General features: G+C 44.8%; 3 protein-coding genes across 4 annotated transcripts; 1 reads left to right on the top strand and 2 right to left on the bottom strand.

The window, feature by feature from the left end:
- Positions 1–521: 521 nt before the first annotated feature.
- On the bottom strand, positions 522–1534 carry LOC117651296 (cuticle protein 64-like). Its single transcript, XM_034395165.1, has 2 exons — positions 1498–1534; positions 522–965 (listed from the first exon to the last, which is right to left on the bottom strand). The coding sequence occupies exons 1-2, from the start codon at positions 1507–1509 to the stop codon at positions 636–638; spliced, it is 342 nt and encodes a 113-aa protein (XP_034251056.1). The 5' UTR covers positions 1510–1534; the 3' UTR covers positions 522–635.
- Positions 1535–4282: 2748 nt separating this feature from the next.
- Positions 4283–6580, top strand: LOC117651276 (protein tilB homolog). 2 transcript variants are annotated; one of them, XM_034395135.1, is made up of 9 exons: positions 4284–4524; positions 4659–4826; positions 4918–5092; positions 5198–5376; positions 5475–5565; positions 5647–5889; positions 5969–6134; positions 6209–6297; positions 6379–6580. In XM_034395135.1, the coding sequence occupies exons 1-9, from the start codon at positions 4515–4517 to the stop codon at positions 6560–6562; spliced, it is 1305 nt and encodes a 434-aa protein (XP_034251026.1). In that variant the 5' UTR covers positions 4284–4514; the 3' UTR covers positions 6563–6580. The 2 variants fall into 2 exon arrangements, with proteins under 2 accessions (XP_034251025.1, XP_034251026.1); XM_034395134.1 differs by having other exon boundaries at positions 4283–4826.
- A 20-nt stretch (positions 6581–6600) lies between these two features.
- On the bottom strand, positions 6601–11391 carry LOC117651291 (ras-related protein Rab-10). The gene is made up of 5 exons (XM_034395159.1): positions 11214–11391; positions 10475–10535; positions 10254–10392; positions 10021–10110; positions 6601–9890 (listed from the first exon to the last, which is right to left on the bottom strand). The coding sequence occupies exons 1-5, from the start codon at positions 11338–11340 to the stop codon at positions 9702–9704; spliced, it is 606 nt and encodes a 201-aa protein (XP_034251050.1). The 5' UTR covers positions 11341–11391; the 3' UTR covers positions 6601–9701.
- Between the last annotated feature and the right edge of the window lie 179 nt (positions 11392–11570).

The raw sequence follows: 11570 nt of genomic DNA, 5'->3' as shown, positions 1-11570 counted from the left end.
CGAGTCTCGCTTTGGAGAAAAACGGGGGGCCTAGCCCGCACCACGCCCCGCCCGCCCCTCCACCCGCCGCCGCACCACGCCCTGCCTTGCCCCGCGTGCCCCCCTTGCCCCCACCCCTCAGCGTGGATTCGCCGAGCGTCCGGTCTCGTCCGGGTGAAGGGCGTCGTTCCTTGGCGGCGGCCCGGCGGCCCGGCGGCTCGTGGCCGAGGAAGCCAGGGAAGCCAGGGAAGCCAGGGTCATCACCGCGGCCAGAATAAGACTGTCGGTATGCGGGCTGCACTCCGGCGTTCCGAAAGGAATCTTTCTCAGGACGACCACCCGAGCAGTTTCGTGCAGTCCTGGAGCAATGCAGATTCGAGCTCTTTTGTTGTTGTTGTTGTTGTTGTTGTTGTTGAAAGAAACTTATCAGGGCCTTACGGCGTGATCCATGTGCTTTAAGTGTAGCATACTTGGTTGATGGAACATGATATGCAAGTCAATCATATGTTTGGAACATGGCATAAACATCAGAACACTGTTCATTTTTTTGGGTATCGCCTCGCATTTTATTTCATGGATTTGTCGATTGGTATAAATACACTGGAAGGTGATAAGGGTGATTTTTGTCAATTTTTGTTCGACCAAGGATTTGGCTTCTAGTAGTGGCCGGCGAGGGAGATGCCTCCGTGGCCGAGACCGTAGCCGCCGTAGCCGAGGGAGACGGGGGCAGCCACGGACTTGACGATGACGGGGGCGGGGGCGGCAACCACGCCGATGGTCCTGGAGATGAGGTTGGAGTTGGCGTACGAGGTGGCGACGGGGGCGTGGGCCACGGCGATGGGGGCGTGGGCCACGGCGATGGGTGCGTGGGCAACGGACACGGGGGCGGCGATGGCGACGCCGTGACCCAGGCCGCTCAGGCCATCGTAACCGCCCAGGTAACCGGGGGCGGCGCTGACGGCGGCCACCAGCATGGTGAAGGCGACCTGCAAGTGGAAAAGGATTTGTAGGAAAGCGCGCTGAGGCAGCCTTTGCCACGACCTCCCGGCGGCCCGGCTGCTCCTCGATCCCTGTCTGCTGCTGTTCGCGTGGTGACACCGTGACACCACCAAGGCACGCGCCTCACGCAATTTGCCCGGAACGCGAGGCCGCGAGCGTCCACCTCACTGTCTGCGAGTCGGTCACTCCATCTTTGAGGACACGCGCCAGCCCACCAGGAATAAATGGCAGCTAGTTGAGCGTTCGTCTGCCTCCCAGCGTCCTCATGGCCTCATGGCCCGGCAACGAGAGCACGACTGCAAGCAGCCAGGGCGCCAGCAAGGACGCTGCACTCCATGGCGCTGCCTTCGGCCGCCTCCCCGAGCAGGGCGTGCTCCCACACCACACCGATGACGATGACCAAACAGCGAATTCGCACAGGGAGCACCGCTTCCTACAGACACCCTCCGCGAGACCGGGTTCGCCCCGCCCTTCGCCCTTTTGGCCCACGAGGTTTCACCTCCTTCATGGCGTACTCACGATCTTGTACATGTTGACGGCGGTGGTGTTCTGTTCGCTGGTGAGCAGAGCTTGTCGCCGAGTGCGAGCGCTGCGCTTTTATACGCGTGCCGTACCGCCGCACCGGGCAGCTCCCTCCCCCCCCCTCCCCGCTGCACTGCGCTGCACTTGGCTGCACTGCGCTGCACCTACTCACCCCTGGCCTGCCTGCCCCTGGCCTGGCCTGCCCCTGCCGCGCGCCGCCTAGGGGCCCAAGGGGCCCTAGCCCCGCCCATCGCCAGCTTTACGCAGCCTCTTCGGCACGCCGGCACGCCCCTGCCCGCAGCAACAGGCACGGCCAGCATTCAATTTGATTTGTTTAGTCGCGATTTGGGTCAAGATTAGCCGTCACTGGGAAGAAAGAAGAAGCCGTCACTTCAAATTCAAAATGTCATTCGAAATTTCAGGCGATTTGTTGGGAACTGCATTCATTTGAGGCAGGCGCACTAATGGGGGCGAGGGAATGACCACTTGGATTTCGGCTGAAACCGTGACATCTTCTGTTGTTTTTGCTTTCTGGCAGCTCTGCTGCTCTCCCCGCGTACGCTGGCGCGCCTAAGCCTGTGCGGACACGGTAAAGGTGCCTAATGCCAACTGGGGCAACTTTGAAAATTCGCTCAAACGCCTTTGGAATAAATCTGAGGCGGCTTCTTGGATTCCGAAGCGGCACTTTTACCATGAAAGGTTCCAGTGCCACGAGAAGGCCCCAGGACTCTCGGCGCCTCGGTGACAACGACCAGCCTCACGGAGGCAGCCCGTCCTTGTCAGGCGCCCTAGGCCCTGCAGTTCTCGCCCTCGCGCTGGTCGCGCTGGTGCGCTGCGTTGGCACCATTCCCAACGGCAGCCTTCGGCAGCCTTGCTCCCCGTTGTTCGAGCGGGTCAATGGACAGGACAAACTGCTTAAACATGCAGTGCGCTGAAAAACTGCTTGAGCCGAGTGAGTGGGGCGTGGCTGCGTGGCGCGGCGCGCGCATGTGGTGGAGCGCGCCAATTGTGCGAGGGTCCGCGGTACGGCGGTGCGATGGGGACGCTTGAGCGCGCCAGAGCCACGCGGGGCAAGTGACTTGGCCACTAGAGCCACAGTTGGCTTGAGCGTTGTCTGCAAGTCGCCGGTGACGACTCCTAATCTCAGCCAACTCGATCAGAGTCACCCGTTCCCCTGAAGTCCGTTATCAAAAGAATCGGAGGCGTTTTCTGGCAGAGGCTGGCCGCTGTTTCCGTCCACCACCGCCTCGCAACGTAACGCCGGCAACGCCATGGCAACGCCCCACCCCCACCTCAACAAGGCTGCTTAAACGAGGCGCGGCGGTACTCCTGCTAGTCATACCACGCGTTCGGCGCCGGCCTTCGCCAACCAGTTCTCGTAACTATTAACGGAGCCTCGGACGAACAACAAGAAAAAAATAATATAATTAAACTCTTTTGTTATTTTTCATGGTATCAACTGTCCGATTAGTAGACATCACTCTGGCCTATTCAGTGAGCCACGCGCAAAATAATGGTCATTTGGACAGTTATAAATTTCATTCATTTCACTGAAAGGCGTTTCTGCGGGGAATTTTTAACAGAATGAATAGGTCATGAATGCTTTTATCTCCAGCTCGACAGGATTTCCATCCAGCCTATCGAAGCTCTTACCCTAATGGCAGATAATTTAGCCGTGAACTCACATCACATTTGCATCTAACCGTGGTCAACGACAAACTGACAGTGCTAATAGGAAGTAAGGGGAACCCGACGAGAGCAATTTTAAGACCCTAGCACGCAAGAAGACCTTTAGGAAAGTAAACTTTAAAGGGTAGTCCTTTATAAATTCTCAACTCAATAACCAGTAAATGTGCCATCGAAACTGAACGCCAAACATCCCCCTCCCCCACGTCGCGGGACACACAAGAGGCGGACGGACGGTCGAACGAACGAACAGACGGAGCGAAAGGCCATTCACAGCCTGCACTGTATGCCCCTCCACCCTCCACCGCTTCCCTCTACTACCGTCCAGCCCAGCCGGCCCCTGCCCCACCTGCCCCTGCCCCGCCCTGCCCGCCTCGCCCTGCCCCGCCACGCCCGATCAGAGCAAACTCGCTAGCCTAGGAGAGGAGGGGCAAGGAGGGGCCGTACTGCCACTCTGAGAGGATGTGGAATCCTCGTGCCGTGCACATGGCGTGCTCGCGATCCGAGTCGAGCACCACGCGGCGCGCACAGCCGAGGCGAGTCGAGAGGTCGCGCGAGAGGCGAGACGCGAGACGCGTGGAGCAAGCAGAGCAAGGGGCGGAAGTGCGGACCAAGTCCAGGGCCGCGGCGGCCGGCACACGACCGCGCCGCGCCGCGCCGCGCCACGCACACATGGCGCGACCCCAGCCTTGCACCAGTTGTAGCGCCATAATGGTCAGGGGGTGGCCGGGAACGGCATTGTCAAGGAAAAGGAAACGAGTGTGCCAGCATTTGTGAGCCCGGTGCTCGGCAGTCGGTGCCCGTCGAGTTGCCTGCTATCGCCATTATGCGGCGAGAAAGGAGTCACTCCAGCACAAAGCCGTCGCACGGCCACGCACGGCTTGCGGACCGTCATGCCGGCTCGGCGTTAGCCCGACGGGCGGGACATGGCGCCGGCGCCTGTGAAGTCCGGATAGGCAACACTGTACAAGCGCTTTGTGTAGCGGGCCTGCCTACCCTCTCCATGACAGGCGGCATGTATGACTTCCCCGGCGAGGGGGAGCTGCTAGTGCACTCAGCAGTGGGCACATCAGTGTTTCGGCAAAAGATGCATGCTTCCAAGATAATGTTTCAATTTTTTTCTAGGCAGATGTTTAGTTGGTATGATTGGGCGGATATGTTGCCATGAGAACGGTAACAGTTTCTGATAGTTCAATAAGGTTGAATGAATACACTTTGAAACCTCAAGCGTAACTACTCAGCAGACATTCTTGTACATCATTCCTGAATACACATAGAAAAGAAAGCTGAGTGCGAAGAATGTTTTCTTCGTTTTCAGTGTAACGAATATGGTTAGAAGTAAGTAGTTCGCTCAGTCAAAATGTTGATAACCGAGACACCTGCTCGACTTTTATTGTGTTCAGTGCATTGGGTATTAACAAGTGTAATTCAAACAAATTTTTGGCCCGTTCTGTTCCTAATAATGCCCCTAGTCACTGCGGAACTTGTCAAAAAGCGATCCGAACATAATGAAGGGGAGATATCAACGTTGGAAGAATTATCTCTTCACCAAGAAGATATTGAAAAAATCGAAAATCTTCAAAATTGGTGTCGTGAGTTGCGTATCCTCCTCCTGCAGTCCAATCTTATTTCAAAATTAGGTATGCATTTTCTGTTATTTATTTAATGTGCACAAAATTTGAAAATGTTTTCAAAGTTGAGTTTGTGAAAGTTTTGTTGTTGATGTCACAGAAAATTTGAATAAGATGAAAAGATTGGAGTATTTAAACCTTGCTCTTAATAATATAGAGCGCATAGAAAATCTAGAGAGATGTGAATCATTAGAAAAACTAGATTTGACCCTGAACTTCATTGGAGAACTAACAAGTGTTGCTTCACTGATAAGCAATGTACATCTCCATACCTTGTGAGTCGGAAATAATTCCATGGTTTTTTTTTTAAATTTGAAAAAGAAGAAAAAAAAAATCTCAACAAAGGTAATTGCTATGGTCACATTTTGGTTTTGTTTTAGACATTTAACAGGGAACCCATGTGCCGAGTTTAGTGGGTACAGAGATTATGTGGTAGCAACTTTGCCACAGTTACAAGTTCTTGACTCTGAGCCAATTTTGAGATCTGATCGTATAAAAGCAATCCAAAACTACCACAAGACCTCTGAATTGATAATACGACAACAAGATCAGTATGCTGGTACTGGTTTTATGTAACATAGTTCCATAGTGTTATTTGATTTAAGGAGATCCATTCACTTTAGCACATATCTCTTCATCACTTGCGAAAATTTACAGCAAAACGAGCAGCTCAAAAGCAAGAACATCATGAAAAAAAATTGAACAGCTGTGAAATACGACATTATGACGATCCTGAAGAAATGAAGAAGTAAGAAAAAGGACTTAATCTACACTTGAATAAAATTTCAAGGAAATATAAATATCAAATTTGTACCCTTTCCTATCACAGATATTGGGATGAAGTCTGTGACAATTCTCCTGAGACTCGAATTGAAATGGCAAGTTTAAGTAGAAAACAGAAAGCGTATGACAGACACCAGAAAGGTGAAAATGAATATGGAGAGCAAAAGCGGCCAGTTAAACTTTTTAAAGATGATGGGCAGCCTTTGAGCGTTAATGAGCCTCGGGTTCCATTTACACTGTCGGAGAATGACACTAATAATTGTTTAGTTCTTACCATTGAAGTGTACAGGTAAATTTAGGAAGTTTTTGTAAATTCACACTAAACCTAAGTCAATTGTTGATACATAAAGATTGATTACATTTTCTAGACACCTGGATATATCACACATCGATGCTAATGTTGAGCCTAGTTACGTAAGAGTTACCATAAAAGGGAAAATATTTCAAATAGTATTGCCAGAAGCTGTGCATCCAGATAAGTCAACAGCTCAACGCTCACAGACCACAGGACACCTCGTAATAAGCATGCCCATGGTTTGTGTAATTTTTAAAAGGAATCTAATGTGAATGTCAGAAATGAATAATAACAAAAATAATTATGTATGCAGGTTAAAGAAGTTAAATGCACTGATAAAAGTCTTTCTAAAACTGAAAAGACTTCAAAAACATCCCTTCTACCTTCAGGAACAAACTCAAAGTAAGGCAGTAAATCTAAATTAGTAATGTAAATGTAATTTGAAAAGTAAGTTTATAAGGCGTGTCTCTTTTTTTCTTCAAGGAGAGAGTACCTAGAAATCGGAAGAGGAGAAACTTCAATGGATTTTAGTCGCATTGGAGAAATGTTACCGAAACAAATGACTGGCAGTTGCCTCCTTGATGGTGTGAACAAAGTGAGGCAAATTCATGAAAAGCCAGTATCGGACCTCTTTCAAGAAAATACAGAAGTACCACCTCTAGAGTAAGACAGGATAAAGAAATACAAGAAAACAACAACAAAAGGTTGTTAAAGGCTGATCTTTATTTTAAAATGGACCATAGTGACAGGATAATAAGTATGGTAAGTATTCTGACCAAAGCAGCAATGGTCTTTGAATACTGACCTGACATCACTCTATCAGTTAACAATATTCCAAAGTAGTTGCAGAATAGTAGTGAAAGCATGAAACTTAAACAATTTTTTCAGTTCATTGGAGACAAAAAAACAACCAGCATCAGGTAACATGAGACATTAATTCACGAATTCCACTCTCTGAAAGGACTACACGGGAGTCAAGAGACACTGAACATGACTCTTACCTCAAAGATTTGACATGGATAAAAAGAGCAAAAGTGAATTAGAGCGCCACTCTATTAAACTTTCAACAGGCCAAGATTTTACAAATTTCAGTCTTCAAATATCATTTGTGCAATATGTGTATATTTCAAGGGTTGTAGAATAAGGTAGGGTTGGTTGTGCACCTTTTAGATGAAAGGGAGCAAAACCACACCTTAAACAATGAGAACAGTAGTTGTTATAATTGGTCAAGGCCCAATGCCATTTATAAAGATGTCTCTATCAAGAACCGGCATGTGTATATATATATATGAATAAAATACCACATCTCAAGAACAATTTATTCAAAAAAATGTTGGTTTGTGACATACCTTTTACCCCAAATCAGCATGACTTCTCAACATGATTGACTTCAGTGCTGAAAAAAATGCTACAAATGGTTATAAAACCAGGAGATACATATGTAATGCATGAGAGAAAATGTTTCATGTACAAAATCTTAGGAGCAGCCTTTTGTTTCCTGAGCAGAAATGCTTCTGTGAGCCCTGGCCCATAAAAAATCCTTCCATTAGTATAAACATGAAACTGAGTAATAAAGTAGAAAAGTCATTTTCATTATCTAAAACACCGTGATCAGTTACTTCGATTCATCTATTCATTTATTTTGAAATGTAAAAGTCTTTAAGTTCACTTAACTTTTGAACTTGGCACAATTGTAACACATCGGATACTTCTGTAAAGGACTAATCAAAGGGCAAATGTACTATGTGATTTGAAGGCTTTTTTAAAAGTAAAAACTTCAGGATGATCCTCTCAAGCTTGCCTAGCTTAAAAAACCTGATAATCTTTCCAAAATTTTATAAACCCAAGGGGTATAAAAAAGACAAAAAATAATGGAAACAAACCCCCTCCCCCCTTATGAGAACATGCTAAAGACTGTTGATAAGAAAAAAAAAGCACACCAAAATATCGATGCTTCACATATTCTAAAACATTCTTTGGAGTTAAGGCACAAATATCTTTAGTCAAAGACTGTTTACCCATAGACAGCTTGACTTGCATGAATACTCGACAGTACACTGCTTGCAATGAGAGTTAATTACAGCCATGATACTCCGCAATCAAATTTCAATAAAATATCATGCTGTTTCTCTTCGAAAACCATCAAAAGTTTTTCTTTTATTACAGGACAGACTCTCACGCCACTTTCAAGTATCACAATTCATTATTACATTGTGTTTGAAATCTAAACGCAAATAAAATGGAAAAAATTAAAAGAAACTCCAAAATTATTATTAAAAAAACACCATTTATACTAAAACAAAATCTGATTTAAAATAAACACAACATTGCAGGCAGGCGGGTTGCAGCACAAGAAGCTGTGATAAAACACCAACCAACAAGCAAATGGATTAACACAGCTCTAACAAAATGACAAAAATGCAGCTCAACAGGTCAGAATTTCCATTTAAATGAATAGCTACTAAAGCACTAATGATTCAATGTAAAGGTAACTTCACAACAATGAATGTTCTGAAATACCCAAGACAAAATTAAAAGAAAAATAAATTTGATCGCAAGTGGAAGCTTTCTATCACAGATCCAAATGGTTCATACTTCACTTCCACTAAAAACTACACAAATAATTAAATCAGTATTAATTGTGCATGTCCTGAACATATGAATCAACATAATATATATAAAGTATAAAGAAGCTGTACAGTAGAAACAAAAGATGCCACAATGGACCAGTTAGTAATCTAACAATAAATCAAATGCGAGGCCTGCAGAGCAAAATGCTACACTGCAGTGGCATTTACAATCTCCAGAAAAGGAGGGGCAAGGTTAGTTGCTCCCACTCGAGATTCTTGCCTCAAATTTGATTGAATATGCTTAGCACCCAGAGGTTGTGAAAATCTAAGCATCACATTGGATTTAAGATTTTGATGTTCAGGAAGATAGAATCCCAAAAGAAAAATAGAGCTAATCTTTGTTCACTTCTATGATGCAAGATGGACATTACTGTGACCACTCTTGATTTTTCACTACATGCACAAGCAATGCCGACACCAATCTTTCAGGTACCAGCTTTTACAAAACGTCAACTAGGGAACGGTAGCATGAGTCCATTCTCGATGTTGGGTCTTCCGACTAGAACCTAAGACGATTAGTAACATCCCGCATCTGCCATTTGCTTTTATTGGTTTATTAATTCAAAGGCAGCGCTGGTCGATACCTATTATAAAAGGGAATGCATTAACCATCACCAGAGAATGTGCTAACTGCTGAATACCTCTGGAACCCTAACTATAGCCATAAGTAGTCTAGAAATTAATAGATTATCTTCACAAAGGGCTTGGTGTTCATTAAAAGTTTCAAAAAGAAAAGCTGATATTGAATGTTGGACAACAAATTGTACAGGGTACATGGTAGATACAGTCAACAATCTCCCTGGATTCAGGACAAAAGGAAAGGACAAAGTCAATTCCTGGGATGTTGCTAAGCATTGACCTTATTGCCACACTTCATAAGTTTCCCCACCACATGACAGACTAAGACATTTAATTCTCCAGAACCATTTCACCATACCACTTCACAGCAAGGAACAGTTGGATTTATATGAGCTTTAACTTGTAGTTTAAGCAACCTCTAAACTGTTCTTAGAGAATCCATATGTCATGGTAACAGCCCCATTAGGCTACTTTAACACAATTTACCAACAATGGTACAAAGAAATTCAGTCACAACAAAGAGAAATAAATGTTGAATTTACTCCCATTCAATTGGTGGGTGCCTGAAATGGTGGCCTGTGGTATGAGTCATGCAACTTAGCAACAACTCCTTCGACTAGTGTCTCCTCTACGTGGATCAACCATGACTCTGTCAGGGGCATCGCCAGGTTCTTTGCCAGCATACTTATCCAGTATGGCTGTGGCTAGATCATTGAAAGCCTTGTCAATGTTGGTATTGGCCTTGGCTGATGTTTCCAAAAAAGGAACACCATACTCACGAGCGATCTGAAATTGAAGTGTCCAAATTACTCAATGTCATACTTAATATCAGATATAATCATCAATGGCTAAGACGATTTTAGTCATAAATACAGTAATTACATCAAGGAAATATGAACAATCTACAAGTACTTACAGCTTCACCCCTGTCCTTATTCACTGCTCTTTTGCCATCAATATCACACTTGTTACCCAAAATCATTTTTTCAACATCTTCATTTGCATGCTGCAAGGAAAGGAACATGCCAACCATCATTACAAGGGGGTACACATGCACATAATGCAGAGGATTTGGAACAAGATGACAATGTTTAGGGAATGCTCCAAACAAAAAACACAAGAAAATGCAGATTTAACAAAATTGCTTACCTCATCAATGTTTCTCAGCCATTTCACAATATTTTCAAAACTTCTTTCATCTGTAACATCATAGACTAGCATGATACCCATTGCTCCACGGTAATAAGATGTTGTAATGGTATGAAACCGCTCCTGTCCAGCTGTATCCCTGAAAATAACAAACCACGAAAGATGGTTAAACCTCGAAAGGAAACTAAAAGATGTAATTCTACATTTGATCTAAGACGAACCAGATTTGCAGCTTGATCTTTTTTCCTCGCAATTCAACAGTCTTAATTTTGAAATCAATGCCTGCAAATAGAAGGAACACGGTTATGACCACTTGACGAATTCAAAGCAAACACTTAATAATGTCAAAATCTTACACCAAGCGTAACAAACAAATTCGTCTTTGGTTTTTCAAGAAAATGACTCATAATTAGTGTTGACGTACACTCAATGAGAAAAAAAAGCTACCTTGGTATAACAAGTGGAGTGTCATCATAATGACTAATATTTGTAGTATCACAATACTGCAAAAGTTAACCACAATCTTGTCAATTTATGTAGTCGTCTTTGAGCACAATGAAATCATTGGACAAAGATCATGATTAATATTAAGAGATTGCATGGTTTCTGAGAGGGCTGACAATTATATAAGGATTGCGTGTTTTCCACTATGTTACTTTATTTTTTAAAAAAATATAGTGTTTTGCAGCTTTCTTCAGGGACATTCAACCTCCTCCTAGTTTTATTTTAAATATTTTGATACTCCAGCCAGGAGGACAATTCAGGGAAATTTGAAAAAGAAAAGAAAATTACGACAAGATTCAAAATTATATGAGAACTGTGTCAAATCGAAGTGGAACTATTTCCAAAGCAACATCACGTTGGAATGCTTTGATTAGTCAAATGAACCCACCCTTGACTCGGGAGGCTAACATTATTGTAATAGAATAGTCTTCTACAATAGAATGAGTACGTGCTTACCTATAGTTGAAATGAAGGTTGATGTAAAGGCGTCATCTGAAAACCTGAATAAAATACTTGTTTTCCCAACGCCTGAATCGCCAATTAAAAGCAATTTGAACAACAAGTCATACGTTTTCTTCGCCATCTTCGAGCTAGTTGGATGTGGATGATGACGTCACTTCTGTTGGAAGAACATCGTGGAAGAGCTTCTCGGAGAGGCCACCAGAGTGCTCTACTGTATACATCCCTCCCCCACCCTCCCCCCTCCCCTCCCGTTTCGAAACTTCAAACAAAACCTAGACCCTCCTGGAACCTCCCACCTATCCAACTCGGGAAAATTATTCCATCAAATTTGAGAAGTGTCGCATAAGGATG

The sequence above is a fragment of the Thrips palmi genome, unplaced genomic scaffold (genome assembly GCF_012932325.1).
Source record: "Thrips palmi isolate BJ-2018 unplaced genomic scaffold, TpBJ-2018v1 HiC_scaffold_5, whole genome shotgun sequence".
Taxonomy (NCBI): Eukaryota; Metazoa; Arthropoda; class Insecta; order Thysanoptera; family Thripidae; genus Thrips; species Thrips palmi.
This window is presented reverse-complemented; position numbering and strand designations above follow the sequence as displayed.

What these genes read in the sequence shown, in the direction of transcription:
- LOC117651276 (XM_034395134.1), top strand. Translation starts at nt 4,547, where the DNA reads ATGTTGATAACCGAGACACCTGCTCGACTTTTATTGTGTTCAGTGCAT. An exon ending in AATGTACATCTCCATACCTT is followed by an intron (nt 5,093 to 5,197) that starts GTGAGTCGGAAA and finishes GTTTTGTTTTAG; the next exon opens with ACATTTAACAGGGAACCCAT. An exon ending in TCGTAATAAGCATGCCCATG is followed by an intron (nt 6,135 to 6,208) that starts GTTTGTGTAATT and finishes TTATGTATGCAG; the next exon opens with GTTAAAGAAGTTAAATGCAC.
- LOC117651291 (XM_034395159.1), bottom strand. Translation starts at nt 11,340, where the DNA reads ATGGCGAAGAAAACGTATGACTTGTTGTTCAAATTGCTTTTAATTGGC. An exon ending in AACCTTCATTTCAACTATAG is followed by an intron (nt 10,536 to 11,213) that starts GTAAGCACGTAC and finishes TTCTATTTGCAG; the next exon opens with GCATTGATTTCAAAATTAAG. An exon ending in ATAAGGACAGGGGTGAAGCT is followed by an intron (nt 9,891 to 10,020) that starts GTAAGTACTTGT and finishes CTTCAATTTCAG; the next exon opens with ATCGCTCGTGAGTATGGTGT.